The 21,055-nt window shown below is 40.8% G+C and overlaps 1 protein-coding gene across 1 annotated transcript; it reads left to right on the forward strand.

Moving 5' to 3' along the window:
* The first annotated feature begins 2,192 nt into the window (after positions 1 to 2,192).
* LOC117461742 (protein APCDD1) lies at positions 2,193 to 19,634 on the forward strand. Its single transcript, XM_034103635.1, has 5 exons — positions 2,193 to 2,603; positions 8,971 to 9,157; positions 10,322 to 10,847; positions 17,809 to 18,130; positions 18,959 to 19,634. The coding sequence occupies exons 1-5, from the start codon at positions 2,564 to 2,566 to the stop codon at positions 19,414 to 19,416; spliced, it is 1,533 nt and encodes a 510-aa protein (XP_033959526.1). The 5' UTR covers positions 2,193 to 2,563; the 3' UTR covers positions 19,417 to 19,634.
* Positions 19,635 to 21,055: the final 1,421 nt, after the last annotated feature.

Consider the following 21,055-nt stretch of genomic DNA (forward strand, 5'->3'; position numbering starts at 1 on the left):
AGGTCACTCTCCCAGAGCATGGATCCAGGATTAGAGGAAAAAGAGCAAATACCATGCAGCGGATACAGGGTGGCAGCCTTGAGGGTTAAGTCGCCAAACAATAGAAATTAATTAGAACTCCCTCTGTGGAGCAATGCTCTACTGATTAAGGATTGGAGGATTATTGGATAAGCACATGGAATACTGCTTCTTGTGAAGAACCGGGCCTCTGTCAGTATCATTTCAATGTGAAGCATGCCATGTCAACTGCTAAAGTATTTTGGCTTAACAGTTTGCTTAGGGTCATAATGTGTTTCTAAACTTAACAAAAATCAGTCAATATACATGTTATTCAACCTTTTAAATTCGCCTTTAGTAGGCCTACTTTTAAGTTGGTAAAAATGACTGTCTGTTTTTTTAATTATTATTTATCAACTTATTTATAGAGAAAAAACTCAAAAATATTGAGCAGTCACAGGTTTTCAAATGTCAGGATTCAACACCTTTCTCTGTTTATATTAACTATTCATTATAAGTTTGCAAAACTAAATGTATGGAGAACTGGTTTAAATGTACGACTGTGGAAAACTAACTTTAGCGATTCATGCAGGGGTCTCAAACTCAAGGCCCGGGGGCCAAATCCGGCCCGCGGCTTCATTTTATGTGGCCCCTCAAGAGCTTGCAAAGAATATAATACGTTTATTATACGGTTACATGCCGCTTTACAGAAGCACGTTGCCCATAAACTGCATGTCCCACAATGCATCTCGTTTTGTGACATGCGCACTGAAGAGACTTACAATTATTTGCCCTGGACTTCTGCTTTCAGACGTAGTTATTATCCTATCCGATAATAATAAAATTCAGAGGCAATAATGTAATATAATACATTATTTTATATATATATTTATAGTTACAACCGGCCCTTTGAGTGCAACCTTTATGCAAATGTAGCCCGCGACACCCTTGAGCTTCAACAGGATCTTATTCCTCAAAAATTAACAAGTGGAAGAGCATGTTTCTATTGATCATCAGTGATTGTAAGTTGAAACTGACAGAAAATATAGCATCATGAAAGAAAAATGAATTAGTTTGTCCGGATACAATCAGTGTTTAAAGGCTGGTAAACGACATTTGGCTCAGTCAGTCTCTCGCCTCAGGGTCAAAAGATCAGAGACAGCAGCAGAGAACCACAAGATAAAACGACGCTAGAAACTCAAGGCCAAGTTACCCCCTCCACACACGCACACACGCGCACGCACACACACGCGCACACACACACACACACACACACACACGCACGCACACACACACACACACACACTCACTCACTCACACTCACAGGTGTCCGGAGGAAGAGGCTCTGTTAAGCTTGGTTGTTGTCCCTCCCTCCCCCCAGGCAGGCGGGCAAATGATGAGGAGGAGGAGGAGGTTATAATTTGAGAGCCACGTTCAAGAAAAATGTGCAGCCTTTACCATGACTGATAACAAGCAGGATGTTGAACACAAATGAGAAGGATGGAAACTCAACAGTTAAGGCTCAGTGAGGTCCCAGAACAACTTCACATCTAACTAATCCCAAAAACACAAGATAAGCTTTAGAATTGTAGTTTGGTTAGCGCTGTACTATTCAAAGTAAACTATCTTAACAGCAATGATATCATTTAATGATAGTTGTTAGGTCAAGTTTAGATAACTTTGGCACATCACATTAACTATGTTGGCATGAGAATATGATTTGACAAGACATGTTTGTTTATAAAAAGTTGGGGGTAAGGAAGATCTTACTATAAAATAAGTTTCACCCTAGGCAAAGTATGAATGAATAGGTCTTGACTGCAAAAAAACCAGTAAAATCAGTTTTTCTTCAAACCCAGTGAGGAAAAATATACATTGGTTGGTAGAATTTCTTGTAATATATGTTTTGATTTGGAGATGTTCCTTGAAAAGTTGGGTTTTAAAGGTGAATAATTGAAAAACAATGTTTAAATAATATAGATTTAGCACAATGATGTCATTATTATATGATGTTAACGCTGCTCGGCAAGTTTGCATTACGTAAAAGAGATATAACCGTAAGTTATTAGAGGATATTTCAACACTTAACATATCGCGGTCCCACACACCTTGTACAAATTGGGGATTATTTTGCAGTGTGCAGCTCACCGGGGAAAAAAACTCACTCCACGCCCCCAAAATGTCCTCAGAGGCGGGGGAGTCCGGTCAGTGAACACACGTTACAAACACTCCTCCAGGGCGCACGGGGGACGCGCGTAAAAGCAACCGAGCTGCTTCATTTCAGCAGTGAAGAGCAGCGTTGAACTTCTCCGCAGTCTCTCAGTCAAGTTTGGACTTTCCTTCCTCTCGTGAATCTCGTTTTGAGCCTCGTTCACCTGTGGGTTATATTCTCTGTTGAGAACCGGAGGTGTGTTTCCTATGATGCTCGGATATCCCAGGAGTGTTGGTTCCATGCTTTGGATACACAATGTGAGGATTTATGTCGGAATGAACAAGGACGCTGCGTAAAGGAAACCCCGAAGTCCCCAGTGTGACCAGTGAAGATCGTTTCACTCCGAAGTGCGGAATGGGGCGGTTATGTACACTGCTTCTTGTTGCTTTTTTGGGTAAGAAACTTTTACTAGATTAATCAATGCAAGTGTGAAAAACATGTTGGACTCCACGTGTGCATGGAAAACAAAAGAAGCTATGTTGCACACCATCAAAAAATGACGAGATCTTCCAAACTATTTAATCATTTTTTGTATGTCTAGTTTTTTTTTTTTAAATGTTTGAAGCTTGTATCAGATTAAACCCTGACATCTCTTCATCTCAACCCACCTGTTTACCATCATGGCTGTGTGTCTGTGTCCAGCAGGGCTAATAATAACCATATTTTCTAGCTTAGTTATCACCTATGCCACAGTGATGAACATGTCTGAAGGCTAAAAGGCAATAAAAAAGCTTCCCTAGGGCAGCTGGGCAGATGAAAGCACTGAAGAGTTAAGAGCCACTTAAAACATCCATTCCTGATGAAAACCTGTCTGAGCAGCAGAGGATTATGGGAGTGCAGTTGACCCAATCCATCTGCTGGCAGTGACAGTGAAGGCAACATTTGGCTGCAACTTCAAATGACTGGGTTGAGATAAAACGATATTTTGGAGTCCACTTATCCTTAAGTGTCTTTAAGTGAATTCAACGTTCAATTAGGTGCTGTGTTATTGCAGCCTTTCATAGATGCAATGAAAATGCACTGTCAGCCTAGATTAGTGTGTGATGTCAATATATTTGGGGGAGAAAACCTCAGTGAGAACTTCGGAGAGTTGAAAGTTTAAAAAAGGCTTGGAGCAGCTTGTGATCAATTTTTTATTGGTATGAATAAAATGAGACTTCTGCTGGACCACACAAGGGTCTTTAAGTTTAATTACAACTATAAATATCCAGCCGTTTTTAACAAACTGTCAAGTGATGGCTTATTCTACAACTTCCTATATGTTCATCTTAATGTTGGGCTAAGAAGAAGGGCAGTTATGTCCCTGTCAAGTTTTGATGATTTCCAGGACAGGAAGTCGACACCGGAGTTTGCAACAACAAAGATAGAGAGGGACATTTAATTGAAAAACTATTTTATAAATTTGTATTCCGTATTAACTTGCACTCAACCTGTACTGCATCTGAGGCTGAAGCCCATAATCATTTGTAAGATATATAAAAAAGGGAAATAGTGTGAAACTTATAAAATTGCTTTTCTCTACTTACTACAGTTTGAAGCATGGCCGACAGAAATTAAGTAGTTTGAACAAGCATCTGGTGTTATTTGACAATTTGATCATTTATTTAAACTATCAAAAGTAATGGTTAATATAAGATTGAAGGCGAATTAACCTTACAACTTCAGTTATCATGGATACATGTTAGTTCAAGTTACACAAATACAGGGAACTATGTTTAACATATATTCAGAAAAACAAGTGTCAAAGATGCAAAACCAAATTAACCCCATTAAGTATTTAATGTAATACTTATGAGTTTATGATATGCTTTATGTGTTACATATAACGGCAAGAGAAAAGGGAATTCCTGCACACCTTTGTTTACTTTCATTGAAATGTATTACTGAGACCAAACCAAGACGTCGTCTCAGTTTCCTATATGTGGGAATGGGAATGCGTTTGGGAATTCCCTCTTTCCTTTTGGACTTTTCATCCTGAGCACCTGTCTACAAGTAATTGACGTAGTGCATCAGCCTTCAAAGTCTCGTACAGTACATATAGACAACATATAAAACATAAATAGAGGTTTCAAAAGGATTGTAGTGAGATAAAAAAAGAAGAAAATGGTATATAGTATATATTTAAAACTCAGCTTGCTTACAAGTGTATCAGTTGAACTCTGAAACACACACTGCTACAGTGCCGCGTGTTTTCAGGCTGAATGACATTTACTACCCTTATGTTTCAGATGTCTGGCAACCAACTGTGATTAGAGTTTTAAAAGCAGCACCAGACAGCAACATCAATCACACTAATAAGTGCTGCAATTACAGATTTTTCAATCATAAAAATGTCTTGGACAACATACAGTAAGTTTAACAAACGGAGCTTAACCGCAGCCGCAGAAATTAACGGCTAGTCACAATTTCAAATCAACCAAAAGGGATACACTTCTTATGTTAGCATGGATTTGGACTCCCATCAGCCTTAAGTGTAGACTACTTTGCGTTTAGTGCACAATTAGCAAATATGTGCATACTAGCAGACTAAATAATGATAATGTTCAGGGGGAACATTTAGCATTGTCACTGTGCTGTGCATGTTGATTTTAGCAACATGCTACTTATGCTACAGGCCATCAGAACTTCAACATGTCAGCCTGTTGTTGTTGAGCCTGTAGCATAAACATGCTAATGCTACAGCCCATTAGAACTTGTCGCATAACTCTTACTTTTGGTCTAGCTGAAAGAAACTTATTTAAATGTTTTGGGGTCCTGCCTACAGCGCAGTGGGAACTGAGGTAAAGTAAAGGACCGGGTTCCAAAATGAGTTTGAGATGAGTCCTGCAGAGCCGTACCATTCGGTGGAAACCATTGACCGTAGCTGTGACACTAGCATGGATAAAGAAGCTTTTTAACAGCAACATCTATATTTTATGATTTCACCTCAAGCTAAATGTATATTTCTAATGTGTACTCTTACTTTTAGTGTTAGCAGTATTTCTCATTAGACGTAGAAAGTCTTGCAAATGAAATAAAAACTCAAGCATCCAGTATACTTCTTTGAAATTGTACCACTCAGTAACTTTAAAGTTGAAATCTTAAAATGTTATGTTATTTCATTCCAGCCCCGTAAAGTCTAACATCCTCACTGCCAACAGCTAAGATAACACACAGGACAGTCCTTTGTCTGGTCTCCGCTCTGGCACTTCTCTCTTCCCATAAACGATGTGGAGCCTCTCCACTTGTCAGGGGTCCCAGTGCTGTGACCTCACTGGTGGGATCAGGCCAACTGGAAATGTTCTCTGTGGTTTGGGGCTCTGGGAGTTTTGTGGGCGCTTTGATTTAGATAGAGAGCAGCAGTTTGGGAAAACTGCATCAGCGAGGGATTGCTGAGGGTTTGAGTTGAGCCCGTCTGATTATTGCCTTAATGTGGGGAGGTTTTTGGTCTTTAAAGAATGCGATTGGAACAAACTCTCACCACTCACACATTCAACGCTCATTAACTGTGTAGAGAAGGAGCTGTATGATGCTTCCTCTTAAAAAAGTAACTGAGCAAAAGGGGCTACACATAATCTCTATAATAATTTCCTTGTTTTCCATTTTGAGTTCTTGTTTGACTTTTTATGTAAAACGTTTTTTCAACGTTAAAATGACTCTTAAAGGTGGGGTAGGTAATTTTGGAGAAACCAGCTCGAGTGCGCTAGGATTTGAAAATACACAACCGGGATAAATCTGCCACTTCAACTTCCTTCAGACTTCCTCACAGAGCCCCTCCTCCAACACACACAAACGCGCACATGACCAATGAGGGCACGAGATAAGTTTGTGCCCAGATGGAAGGCTGACAGGCAGGTAGGCCATCCAGTTACTTTAGCCGGGCCGGCTCAGATGATTGGTCGTGCTTTTTGCAGCGCTATGGCTTCCACAGATGAATTTTTTTTAATGTATTTATTGTCAAAGCATTTAATATATTCATCGCTATCGGGATGTTAAGAGCATTCCATGGAATATAACAAAAAGTGTTTCTGAAATAAATTACATACCCCATCTTTAATAAACCTTGTGTTTCATTAGTTATGATTTGTTCACAAATGAATGAAACACGTCTTATTGAGCCTAGTCTGGATCAGGTCGGTCACGTCCTTACAGTGTAATGTCTGATACAGAAACACTTCCTCCAGCATCTGTCACCTACAACGGTTAAATAAGATGCTAGACTTTCATATTTCATTTCATGCAAGTTGTTCATTGAGTTGAGTTCAAATGTGCTTTCCGTTTAACCATTACACATATACAGTATTTGAAAATGGGAAGTCCCTGATTCTTTGACAACTGGGAGGAATACTAAATTATATAATATTGAAGTTTCTGAGATGAAGTCAGTTTCCCTGTTGACAAGGGCATACATTACCCATAATCCCTAGAAAGCTGCAGCAGTACGCCAGGAGATGACTCGCCATCTTGTTATCAGCTCCTTTTCTTCAACATTTGGACAACATCTGTTGCAGAACTGATATCAAGGTTTCTTAATCCAACATTTTAGATTCTTTGGAGCTGTCCACGGTTTTGGCTCTTGGCTGAGAGTTATCTCTTCGTTTTTCAAAAATTAAATTAAAGCTCATTTGTCAATAGCCAATTTAAATAAACTGAACCGTTAGCTTAGGTTTGTTGAACCTCTGCTGACAATTATTAAGAATATGTTGTTGCTTGTCAGAAAATGGTTGTTTGTAAAAATTGAGGTCCAAGGTGATGTCTTCTAGTTGCTGTTTCTGACCGTCAGTCCAATGGGAGCCAAACGTATTACACTACCAATAAAACAAAACGGCATATATCTACCTTTGAGATCCTGAGTATTAAGTTAGCTTACTTGATGTACTTGTATCTTGTTACTCGACTCATCATTTTGACACAAGAAAACTACTATAAACAAATGAATAATGTTTAGATGTTAAATATTGTATACAGCTTTTGTTGTGTGTATGATTGTACTTCTCATACTTTGCTTCGGGAGAAAAACATCTGGGTAATTAAGCTTATCTGTTGTGTGTGTGTGTGTGTGTGTGTGTGTGTGTGTGTGTGTGTGTGTGTGTGTGTGTGTGTGTGTGTGTGTGTGTGTGTGTGTGTGTGTGTGTGTGTGTGTGTGTGTGTGTGTGTGTGTGTGTGTGTGTGTGTGTGTGTGTGTGTGTGTGTGTGTGTGTGTGTGTGTGTGTGTGTGTGTGTGTGTGTGTGTGTGTGTGTGTGTGTGTGTGTGTGTGTGTGTGTGTGTGTGTGTGTGTGTGTGTGTGTGTGTGTGTGTGTGTGTGTGTGTGTGTGTGTGTGTGTGTGTGTCCTTTTTTATATTCACAACCACGTTGGTAGTTTTTACTCTCCTCATTGTAAAAACAAACTTAGGGTCTTTCCCCTATCCTGGCCTGACTGGATGCAATAAAGGGCCACACACACACACACACACACACACACACACACACGGCAAACTGAAGACTTGTCTTAGATTTCTTTTACCACATCTCAGCCAGCATCGTTACTAATGCAACCAGCTGAGTGGGGGCTCACGTCTCTGCAGTGTTTCCACTGAGCAGCGCTGTGTGGTTTGCACACAAGCCTCTGCTAACACGAAGGAGTTTCTGAGCGCTAAACAACTGGAAGGAGCTTTGTTCTTAATGGAGCTTTTTGGTTTCTTTAATCGGATATCTTTCTTGTTCCTCCCTTGAAATAAAAAGCACAGAGGCGACCACAGGGGCATACCAAAGTGTTCAATGATATTGCCAGGCGAGTCGGGTCCAAATAGAAAGAATTTAAGTCAAAGTCCTCGTATTTGAAGGTAGATTTTGGTGATATTCGAGTATTACATGGAATAAATCCTCGCTGGAATGTGAGCTTCAAGGCTTTTCTGAGGCTGCAGGCTTTTGGAAATGCTTTCATTTCCGATATTGTATCCCCTTAAGCTCAGTCCATTGTTGAAGGTATAGTTATTTCATGTGGTGCATCGGGGATACACGTTCAGGGTGGGAATTCATCGTTTTCAAACCTCAATACTGCTCTTGTCCCTTTTTGATGTTACTCGATGTCTGTTTGAATGGAAGCAGAAAGCCAGGTCTCAGTTGTTCACCTTTAACATCTAAGCTTTGCATTTTCATCACATGTTCAGCTAATATTAACCCATGAAGACTCCACTCACACCAGGTGCTGCAGGTCACCGATAAAGCCCTGTAATCCCAGGGTGATGACATGAGTTAAAATTACTACATGAGACCCCCTAAAACCTTCAAAGGAGCCTTGCTGATTGAATAAGCAGAAAGAAAACATGAGGGAAGCTTCAAAAAGAAACTTAAGAGTAATGGACTTTAGCAGTGGCTTTTTATTGTAATTCATTAGAGTTCAACGATCAAAAGAAGGAGGTTCTGCCAAACTAAACTCATTCTTTAGTGGCTTCACATTTGAATAGGGATCAAACATCAATGAATGGAACTTTTTAAACATTCATTTTGTGTTGGATCAATTTTTTGTGTTTTGTTTAGTGTCAGTATCAATTGAGGGGTTTAGTATAAATCATAACACTGCTGTAATGCTCAAATCAAACAAAAAGAGATAAAGAAACTTGTATCCTTCAAAGCTTTGGAGTTTTATCAAGCACATAATCTGAATCCTGAGGTGCTTCCATGTAATACACACATCTTTTGTGTCTTTTGTATATATATTTTAAATTCCCAAACAAATGCATATAAGAAAAAGATAAATAACCTGAGCTAAATCTTTTGGTGTCCTTTCTGGTCCTGCAGGCTGGGCTGAAGGAGGCTCTTCTCTGCACCACCCAGACGTCGGGTCCAGCCGCCTCGCTCTGGAGAAAGCCTTCGGTCGGTCCCTCAAAGACTCCCAGTGCCAGCACATGTTGAAGCACCTTCACAACGGAGCCCGCATCTCTGTGCTCATGCCTCCCACCGTGGAGGGGCACTGGGTCTCCACCAGGTAAATGGCTATGTGTTTTTGTGCATCCTTGGGAGCCTCAAAGTTGACATGGAGGTCAAGTGTCTTTCTTACTAACCTAAAAAAGACACTTGTTTTGTCTAAACGTTGGGCATTAGAAAGCACCATAAATAAGACAAATTTAAAGACACATTTGAAAAAAACTCACTTCTTTATGTAGCACTTCGAAAGGTTGGACTAATTTGAAGCCAATGCAGTAATTCTTACAATTGATTAACTTATTCAAAGCAAATGTTTAGGATTCTTGCTTTTCCTGAAGTTCTGTGTGTTTGTGCATGACCAAGTGGATGCAGGCTGGTATCTGGTAAGTTCTTGCAAAAAGATAGCTTTTAACAATCCAAATAGTTTAGGCTAGTTTAAAATTAAAAAAGTTTCTGAATCAATGAACCCCCCCAGCACTTTACCCACATGGTACAGTCTGAGGTACCTCTACTATAAAGCCTATTGGAAGCTCTCACTTCCTGTTTGGCCGTTAGCAGCAGGTTATCTGGGTTGGAGCTAATGCAACAAACATGTTGTGAATTGAAGAGAAGTATTACCTATAACTGGAGTTTAATGGAATTAATTACTACATTCATCGAGTCTTATCCATTATGAAGGTGAATGATAACAGTAATCATATTGAAATGACCAGAAATTAAGTGTTGGCATGCTATACCAACATGTGCTAATAAGGCTATGCTAACATGAGCCACAGCCACGGAGGCCTGGACTAACAAACACAGTTTTCAATTAATTTCTTTCTGGTTTCTGAATTGCTATGCAAATATTTTAACTCTGACCCCATTATAAAAGTGTAATGGTGTACGGTGATATTAAGCACATTTTCAAGTCCTGCAAAAAGTAGAATCCAAAATGTGGTCAACAATCTAATGGGTTTTTTGTTTCAGATGTGCCCCCTGAAGTATCTTAAAGAAGGCTAGTTATTACATGCAAATGATTACATGCCAAATCAACATGCTTGGACTTTGTTTACAAAAATGTACAAATTAACTAAAATATATTGGGAGCAGTTAATGAATGAGAAACAGGCTTGAAGCACACTGAAACACTCAGTTCTAGACATGACAAACTCAACACTTCTTGGTATTTACTGCACGTGGTCTTGAACGTTGTTTATCTGAAACCTCTGTGTTTCTGTTGCAGCTGTGAGGTGAGACCAGGCCCGGAGTTCCTGACGCGCTCCTACAGTTTCTACTCCAACAACAGCTTCCAGGCTCACCAGTTCTACTACGAGGACAACCACTGCACCAAACCGTCGTACACCCTGGTGATCCGCGGCCGCCTGCGCCTCCGCCAGGCCTCCTGGATCATCCGCGGCGGCACAGAGGCGGAGTACCACCTCCACCGCGTCCAGATGGTTTGTCACACCGCCACCGTGGCCAAAGAGCTCAGTCAGAGGCTGAACCACAGCTGCAAAGGAGCCGTGACGGGCCCCTGGGAGCCCAGCGTGGCCTACGAGCTGTGGAGCGAGGAGGGCGGATACGACTGCTCCCGGGAACTGAACTTCGCCATGCATGAGTTGCAGCTGCTGAGGTTGGAGAAGCAGTACCTGCATCACAACCCGGATCACCTGGTGGAGGAGCTCTTCCTGGGAGACATCCACACCGAGCCGTCCCAGAGGCTGTACTACAAGCCGTCCAGCTACCAGACCGCCCTGCAGAACGCCAAGGTGAGACACATGATCCTCTTGCATTCAAAGTTACAGGGATGAGGAGGAAATGTGGCTTTGTGGGTTCTGCGTAGAAGTGTGAGAATATCAGTTTATTTAATTGCTTTATTTGTGTAGGTTACTAATTCCCCTACCAAGGGATTACAAGAGAAATACAAGGGGCTGTGAGGTGATTACCAGAGTAGAAAACAAGAAAAAACACAATTCTGCAACACAGAAGGGGATTCATCTTTTACATTTTTCGGATCATTGCAATGCTTTGATGTCCGTTGGTTGGTCCACCGCTTTGGTCCAGATCAAATGTCTCAACGAATATCTGATAATTTGCCATAAAAGGTTGTGCAAGCCTGACTTTAGTTATCCTCTGACTCCCCTCCAGAACCACCACAAGGTTCACGTCATAATTTATTAAGTATAATATCTCAACTACTTTTGAATGGATTGCTATGAATTTTGTTCAATGGGATTTTACCTGGATAAATAAAGGTTTTGAGGGTAATAACTTAGTAATTAACTACGTCTGAAAGCAGAAGTCCAGGGCAAATAATTGCAAGTCTCTTCAGTGTGCATGTCACAAAACGAGATGCATTGTGGGACATGTAGTTTATGGGCAACGTGCTTCTATAAAGCGGCATGTGACCATATAATAAACGTATTATATTCTTTGCAAGCTTTTGCAGGGCCACATCAAATGAAGTCGTGGGCCGGATTTGGCCCCCGGGCCTTGGGTTTGACACCCCTGCTATAGATAATATGCCATCTTTGAATTTTTCTTTGTAATTATTAATAAATGAGCAGATCTGATTGTTGCATCTGTAGAGGCCTTTGTCGAGTTTGTTCTCTAGTATTCCTAAAGACTTACTGGAAGCAGCCAGAACACTCTTCCCATCCTCTGCGTTTTAGGTTTTTTGGAATGCACAACCAAGCAGGGAGTAGAGTTTTGTTTTTCTCCTCAGAGCACGCAGCTCTGAGGAGAAACCTCTGCTGAACTCAGCTCCCACTGTGTCAGCCCGTCACACTGAAAAGACCACACACACCAGAAACAGCATGAACTGACCTTAAGAACAGTCCTCTTTTATGAGAGTCTATGTTGAGAGTAGTCGACACAAGAATGTGAGGAGATGTTGGTAGAATAGGAGTTGGAAGTAAGTCTTTGTTTTAAGGTTTAGGAGCTTGGGATAATCAGAAAAGACAATAGATGCTGAACAAGTGTAGAAGGACGAGTGATTGTTATTTTCAGTGATCCATTTCTTATGATACTATCTAAATGCAACTCCACCTGTCTGCGACAACAAACCACCAACTAAGACCAATTCCAATACGTTTTAATCCCGATCTGATTTAGGATCAGTGTTCATGTCAACAATCTTGCCCTTCCACACTAAACATGTGCACTGTTAGAAACCAGAAACTATGTACATATTGACTTCATCTAACAAATCCAGGATCGAGAAAGAGTCCTTTCTTTCCTCCGCTCTGCTTACGGGATGTCATTTCTCTATTTACATTCTGAACAGCAGTTTCCCCGCTAGCTGAAACCTTAGTGATGTTTTCACTGTCACCCTACAGAGATTACAATGAAATCCTGTTCTGGTCCGCTGTCTAAATAAACACCCATTTGTACAGGGATGACAGGGCATGGTGTTGCTGATCAGAATGTAAACAGTGTGTGGAGTGAGGATCTGTGATCAGAAGACCCTCCTGCGGTGCTGTAATGACCAGGGCTGCTCCCCGTAAGCCGCTCCGCCCGCAGAGTGCAATGTGAGACCCGGCCTATCTCTGGGAGCGATCAACATGTGGTATTCCTAGGATTTTGAATTATGCGGCCATTTGAATCTTTCCAGAGAGCACATACCGGGTCTGATTTCATGCATGCCTGAGGCTTAAATCAAAGTGTTGCATGTGCTCCATTTCTCCTCAGTTGTCCGTGAACAAGAAGAAAAGAGGTGTTGGACTAAATGGGATTTACTTTTTGTTGCACTTCCAAAGACTGAAACTGAATTACAGCACTGCCTTTAAAGCAGGGGTGGCCAAACTTTTTTCACCCAGGGCCACATACAGAAATATATTCGAATGGCTGGGCCACTTACTAGAGGGGAGGTATATTGCCTCATAAGTTCAGTTATAAGTTAGCAAAATTAATCGAATGTAGGTAAATTATGCTTAATACTTGAATATGCTTTAAGAAAACAACAGCCTACAACAGCTCTCCATAGGGTTTCATTTATGTGTTGGTAGCTCATTCCTTAAAACAGAAGCTTCAGATTGCTTATTATAAGAGGACATATGAAGGGTGTATTTCAAGCATGTTATGAAAATAAGTTATTGGGCTTTTTTCTTATCAACTTAGATTTGATAGAAAATGTTTTCAACTTTAGCTGACTGAATTTGTTTTGAAAAGTGGGCTTCTTAACATGAGTACTGTGTACTATCTTTCTCATCTATATTTAAGAAGTACAACACAAGACAAGTTTCATCTGTGGGCCATACTCCAATATACTTTTTGAATTTGCTGAGGGCCGATTCAAAATGGGCTGCATTTGGCCCCCGGGCCATAGTTTGGACACCCTTGCTTTAAAGGGTCAGCTAACCAAAATGACAAATAACCATATTTCCTCACCGATGAGTAAAATCTGTGTGTTTTCTCTTTTTAAATGGAATATGCTTCTATATTAAAACGATCCCAGAGATTTACAAACATGTTTTGAGCGTCTTACCTCATTTTATAGCTTTGGTCAGATGTTGAGCCCCATTGGTCGCCTCCTGTAAACCTACCGTAAAGTGGTTTGCCATTCAGTGAAACAGTGGTATAACATACCTCACTTCTTCTGACCCTCTCTTGAGGTTGTAATGGTTTCTTTTCAGGGATTTGTACTGCTATGGTGGCGATCCAATCCATTAATCCTAAGTGGCGTACCCAGAGCTGGTCCCAGTCCAGAGCGTGCTGCTGCCAGCGCGCTCACTCGTGGTTATTGGGTGGATCTAAGCGGTGATGCAAGAGCAAGGCACCAGACTTTGTTTTTACATCTTATTTCAGATCTGGTTTCTCCATTTTCTGTCGCCTGGTTCACCGCCGCGTCATCACTGAGGCGGAGGAACGACCTCTTGATAATGGAGCCTGTTGGAGGAGATCTGTGTCTTTATGTTGTTGTTGTTGTTGTTGTTGTTGTTGGTTAAGGGTATCTTGTTGTTACACGTATCCCACATGCAGAAGTTTATTTGCCATGCCTGCCGAGTTTACTTTTGCCTCATCTATGTGAGCCTATAGGCCTTATAAGAATATGTAGATATTGGGTGATGAAGACGGATACACTAAGAAAAGACTCTTGTAATTAATTCCTAGAAAGTCCTCTTTCTGGAGAGATGCTAGTCTTGCTCTAAGATCCCAAAATGGAAAACCACACATGTTGTCACTTGAGGAGAGGTATTCATATCCTTAAGTTAAAGTAGTACCACACTGTGAAAATACCCTATTATAAGTCTTGCATGCAAACCTTTAACTCAGCAAAAGTATGTTGGCAAATCTGTCAAATGTACTTTAGGTTTGAAAAAACAGAAGTCATCATGAAGGAAAACACATGGTTATATAATGGCTGAAAAGTAACAGGATACATATTGGAGCAAAAAGTACAATATTTATCTCTAAGTACTCAAGTGTAAGTAACTCCAATTTCTTCTTCACAGCACTTGAGTAAATGTTCTTAGTTAAATTCCACCACTGGGCGTCGTGTCAGTGAAATAACCAAGAAGCTTTTAAAGCCTGGCGTGGTTTCTGTACCTCGTAAAAGTTTAGCTTCTGGACATCATCTTCCCCTGAACGATGGTAATCCCCAAAATGCCCTAATGAAAGATGGCTGCCAGACAAAGTGAAACTCTGTTCTAACTCTTCTTGATATACTGTGGCTTGGATTGAACCTCATTTGTACGTCGGTTCAAACTAAAGTGGCTGCCAAATGTAGCCGTAAAACGTGAATTAATAAATGTACTGTATATTAAGTAATGGCAGTAATATCCTCCCTCATTTCCTATGTTATATTCAATTCCAGTAAGGATATGAACTGCTTTGTTTCCAATAGGAAGAGCCATTTTTTTATTGCAACAGTTACAAAAGTTTACTGAGAGAATCTTGTCTGTGCTTTTAAGAAGTTTATCATAGCATCACCTATTTTATTGGATTTGAGGGCTCTTCTGTTTTTAACTAGTTGATCCCTTGCTAAGGGAACATGTGGATGAATGGATTACAGCTGACGAACAAAGACAGGTCTACCGTGACCATTTATTTTGTAATTTTTAAGAAAATGTTTTCTTTATTTCAATTAGGGAACTGTTTTCTACAAAGAAGTGAAATTAGTGAGTTGAAAAGCAGTTGTTAGAGAGAGCCAGGCTAAAATATAACCCGTCTCCAGTCTTAATTCTGATCGGCAAAATATTAAAATATAATATATTTGTCATAGTTAAAGGGATTTAGCTCATTTCAAACTAAAACACCACCTCTTACGAGCGTGTGGCTCATTTGAGGTAAATATATCTGTATTTTTCTTGCTGTTCTTAGTTTGCAACCTCAGTGGTTTTAATTCAAGTTAAATGTTATTTAATGTAATCCTTTGTATTTTGCTCTGTGGATTTATATTTGTCTAAATGCAGGGATTAGTAAAAATATTCAGATACCCCTCTTTGCCATGGATGAGCTATGTGAACAAAAAAGTGGGAGGTTAGTATCCATAGAAGGAAGATGTGTTCAGAGTCGCGCCATCTCTTTCCATCTCACAGGCCGTCTGTGTTTTGAGGCTCAAAGTTCCTGCAGACCTGGAACATGTTTTCCACACCTGCCGCAGAAAACCTCCACCTTTTAGCTCTTTTCCTTGTGTCAACACATGTAAAGTATATGTTAAAATATGCACGCATACCTTTCTCTCTGCACACTGTATTGATTTATTCATTCTCCCCCTGCTACATTCTTACTTACACACACTAACACAGATGCAGAAGTGCAGTAAAACATACTCTCATGCACACAGGAGACCTCTCACTCTGCAGCGTGGTGGAGCTGCTCGGGGATTATCTCATCAGTACGATGGAGGGATACTCGTGTTTTCCCCCGCTTCTTTTTGCATTGATTAGCTTCCCATACATTTCTTGTGGACATAATGTTGTCTGGGGAAAAGAGTGATTGGTTAGGGGAAGGTCAGGTCTTACATTTTGGCCACCCTGATAACAAAACTCCACTGACTCCCTGGAGTTCAGTTTTTGGAAAATATTTAGTGGAATAAAGTTTGATGAAGGTCCCCAGCTCTGAGTCTTTGAGCCCCGCAGCTGTGGATGTTATGATCACATGCTGCTCCAGGGTCCACTAAACCAGACACGATGCGATCTTAACGTGATTGATGATTGTTTATACACTTTTTTATCGATAGGAGTGCGAAGAAAGGAATTCCCGCTGTTGTTTGTAAGTAGCATGATGTTTAAGCCCCCTGTTCGCTGCGGGACTTCCCGTTGTCATGGCTTAAGTTCGACCAGACATCTGTCTTTTTACGGAGAAATGATGTGATCACCATGAGAAAATGCTGGAGCCTGTCTGGCTTCCAACACTCGAGAGATACAGACTGGAGGAAATAGTTGTTCCTCCTTTAACTTTAAGCAGACGCCAAAGAGTTTGCTTTTTTATTGTGGATTTCCTGATTGTGGTGATGGATTTAAAAAGCTTTCAGCACTGTGCGGTTTTATTTGACTGGAATTTCATTCAGTAATATCCAGTGGGAACTGTAGTTTTTCATCACTATTTTTAATTTACAGTTTGCGCGACCCTGTGAAAATGTTATTTTACACTACGGTCTCCATTTGACATTAACTTATATACTAATACATTGCATTAAGAAAAATGGCAATGAATAGTTTATTCATCTTGTTAAAGGTGGGGTAGGTAAGAATGGAGAAACCAGCTCGAGTGCGCTAGAATTTGAAAGTAGCCTACGCAGCCGAAAAAAATCTGCCTCTTCTTTCAGACTTCCTCACAGAGCCCCTCCTCCAACACAGACAAACTTGCAACAGCTAAAATCTTGCCTAGGGCAGCAAATTGGTTAGGGCCGGCCCTGGCTGTAGCAGTAGTTGTTGACTGTGGCAAGATGGCCGCCGGTGAGCTACGCTGGCGACTCCCCCTTGAGCCATCTCGTGTTTATATATATCTATGGGTAGGCCATCCAGTTATTTTAGCCGGGCCTTATTTTACAGCACTACGGCTTCCACAGATGAATTTTTTGTCAAAGCACTTTATATTCATTGCTGTCGGGATGTTAAGAGCATTCCATGGAATATAACAAAAAGTGTATCTCGAGCCGGTTTCTCAAACTTACCTACCCCACCTTTATGTGCAAATGTAAGGGATTTTGTGATAATAATATATATATGATAACAGTTTTTTAATGTTTCTGATTAAAGCATCTTTATATTAGGTTACAAATATTACACATTTTAATTATTATTCATGGTGGGTTTAATCTCCTGCTTTCAGTCATTTCCCAGTGACATTTAATATTTTTAAGTTAATTGTATTTTCCCTCTATTTCACCCCTTTTGTTATTTCATGACATTCCATTTCAATCCTCCCATTAGTTCTTGAAACTACAGATCACCAGGTGGAGCTTTTACCACCATGCAAAGGTGTTATATTCTATCAATAATTAGGATGCCCTTGTTATTTTTTACCTCCCTGCCCATACTTCTAATACAAAAAGCACAAGTTTTGTTGTAGTTTGTTTTCATACCTTTAGTAGTTTTTACTCTATGTTTTGCTCCCTACTTTGTTGTATCTTCTAATACATCTTCTAATACGAAAAGTACTACTACATTTCCTTGATAATTATTATGTTTTGTTCTTTATTAAGGATCTTTTTTTTCCCATAAACTGCTGATCCTTTTTTATACATGTATACGAGGCTCACCTTTCACCCCCCTTTCTCCCCAGAACCACGACCACGGCTGCATCGACTGCCGGATCATCTTCCGCTCCGATGCGCTGCACCCCCCCATCCTGGCCCCGCACGCCGACCTGACGGTGGGGCTGTACGGTCAGTGGGTGAGCCAGCGCTGCGAGGTGCGCCCCGAGGTGCTCTTCCTCACCCGCCACTTCATCTTCCACGCCAACAACCACACCTGGGAGGGCCACTACTACCACTACTCCGACCCCATGTGCAAACACCCCACCTTCAGCATCTACGCCCGGGGGCGCTACAGCCGGGGGCTCCACTCCACCCGCGTGATGGGCGGGACAGAGTTCGTCTTCAAAGGTAACCAGTTCAATTGTTGACCCTGGTAGAATGGTCTATTTTACTCCCTTTAGTGTACATGTGAGGGTCTATGTATGTATGTATGCTTTCTGTGTTTGACAATGTCACAAATAAATCATATATACATTTAAAAAAACAATGAACTAATGACAAGGACAAAGATTCAGCTGGAAAAAAACTGGTTATTTTCCTGTCCTACAGCTGTGGTAAAGAGTCAAATATACCATAAATTCTCTGAGGGCGGACTACATTAAGTTACTAGAAAACCAAATGTTACTCCTCAATGTTCTGTCCTTACTGTTTCTGAAATGAATACAAATATTTGTGCCATCTCTCATCAGTGTGATTTAGACTTTAGGCTCTTTTAAAACGTGTTCTGCTTGTAGCTTTATAAAAACATGTTTGCTGAATATGCACATTTCACCAGTTTTGCAGCATTTTCAGCAGAAAAAGACTCTTCAAATTCAGCAACTAAAGGATTATATGATGAGAAGCAATATGTATTTAACTCCAGACAGAATATCCAGTTGTTGCAGCCGAACAAAGGAAGCAATAGGTAGAGAAAATGTAAAAATAAATTGTCAGGTGGTTTAAAAATAAAATAACTTTATAATTAAATAATAAATTACAAGGTTAGTGATTAGTATCAGCTTAGTTCGACTCAGTTGAAGTGTAATGTAAAAGTATTCATTATGCAGAGTAATCCATTTCAAAAGAATGTATATGAAAATATTTGATTTTGAGAAAGTCTTTAGAAACCTGGATGTTCAGGATTGCTGTTAGAAGCATTTGGTGCTAACGGGTGTTCTTGTGTCTTTCCTCGTCTAGTGAACCACATGAGAGTCACTCCCATGGACGTCGCCACCACCTCCCTGCTCAACGTCTTCAACGGTAACGAGTGTGGCGTGCAGGGCTCCTGGCAGATGGGGGTGCAGCAGGACGTCACCCTGACAAACGGCTGTGTGGCGCTGGGCATCCGCCTCCCCCACACGGAGTACGAGCTGTTCCGCATGGAGCAGGACGCCCACGGACGCTACCTGCTGTTCAACGGCCAGCGGCCCAGCGATGGGTCCAGCCCCGACCGGACGGAGAAGAGGGCGTCCTCCTACCAGATGCCGCTGGTTCAATGCTCGGCCAGCAGCCAGCCGTCAGATTTCAGCAGGACGGAGAACAGGCCTCACCTGAACTACAATGCCTGCAGAGGGGGGCACAGAGGCAGCCAGCAGCACGTCACCGTGGCTCTCCTCACCTTCATCACGTCTCTGCTTCTCCGCTGGCAGAGCTAGAGAGACGTTTTTCTACATAAAGACACCGTGTGGATTACAAGGGCAGACACACGTTTGACTTCTCTGATGTGAAAGAGGATCAAAACTGGTGATAAAAGTGAACTTGTTGTGACCAGAAACCAAAGACTCGACACTGCTGCTCCACAGAACCTTTAGCACTTTAGAGTGGAACCAAAGACCGACCTGTCTGTTTCCACAAATATACAAAGATATATCCACATAGACCTGAGAGTTTGTTTATACCGTGTATTTACCTACATCTATCAAGTCATTTCTTGGTACCGCAAAAAGACATGACTTGTTGGAAGTCTTTTCTACGATGAACTCAGTCATGGTTTACAGTCAAAGGGAACTACACTACTTTCAGCATTTTGAAAGAAGTTATGTCATCATTTCACATTATTTTGTATACAATAAAGTTACCTACCTTACGTGCACCCTGAAGAGATATTTGTATTCACTCACTGATCAAAGAGCGGCATCCTCACTGGCCGACACCTTGTTTCTGTTTATTATGTCATACTCAGACTAGGAAACTGCACCTGGAAAATTGGCTTTAACTCTACTTCGTGTCAGCAATTGAAGGGGCAATATGGCTGAATTCACAACACCTATATAATGAGAATACGTTCTGCAAAATAATCAAAAGAAGATTGCATTGTTTTGCTTGTGTAAAGACGTTCTAATTTTCTAAATGCATACAAATTTGCAAACACCAGAACGTTTCACTAGTGGGCTTTCGGTTAAAAATGAACGAGTGAACCAGAACCTGTTTGGCTCTAGCAGGCTTTGACAACATGAAAAAACATTATACATCATAACGAACTAGTTCTTAAATGGAAAATCTTTCTAAGAGCCAGGGAATTATAATTGATGCTGCAGAATCCGGAAGAACCTTAAATGGATTCCAAGAAATGTCTCTAACTGGATACATGTATAAGATTAAAGCTTTGATACTCTTTAATGTTGATTTTAAAGTATGTTTTTTTCCCAGTATACCTACCTCTAAAATAGTTTATCAAGATTGTTATTGCAACGATTGTATGTCAGTCTAGTGTCACAAAAGTTATCTGATAGTATGTCATAAAACAGTAATTGTGTAATAGGCTATGTCATGACAGTCAGAAAGGTATGTTATATAAAAGTCTTATAAGAAAGGTCATTATAGCATGTGACAAGAGCAGATAGTATATTATTTCGTTAAAAAAAAGGCCATAGTATGTCACAAAAGTAATGAAGTACGTCATGAGAAAGTTGTAATTAACAAAGTATTGTACGTGATTAAAAAGGTCATGAAAGAAATCCTTAAGGTCATCTCCAACTAATACTGGTTGAGATGGATTTGTTGTATCGATCCCAGAAACACTGATCGACGCACGTGTTGGCAGCTGCCTTACCTTCCTGCTCTTCTTCTTCCTGCCTTTCAAGTGGTGGATGGGAACAACTATCGATTAGCAAACAGATATTATTTAAGGGCGTCAGGTGACACAATCCTTCAGCTCGTCTCTATCCGTACATAGTTGCAGTAAAGTATGAACTGGTTATTCGCCCTCTCTCCTGCAACAAACAAAGAACATCCAGCGCTGCTTTCCCACGCTACCCTGTCCTCTCGGAGTCAGTAGGAATCACGCCATTTTAC

This window comes from Pseudochaenichthys georgianus, chromosome 17 (genome assembly GCF_902827115.2).
Source record: "Pseudochaenichthys georgianus chromosome 17, fPseGeo1.2, whole genome shotgun sequence".
In the NCBI taxonomy this organism is placed as follows: Eukaryota; Metazoa; Chordata; class Actinopteri; order Perciformes; family Channichthyidae; genus Pseudochaenichthys; species Pseudochaenichthys georgianus.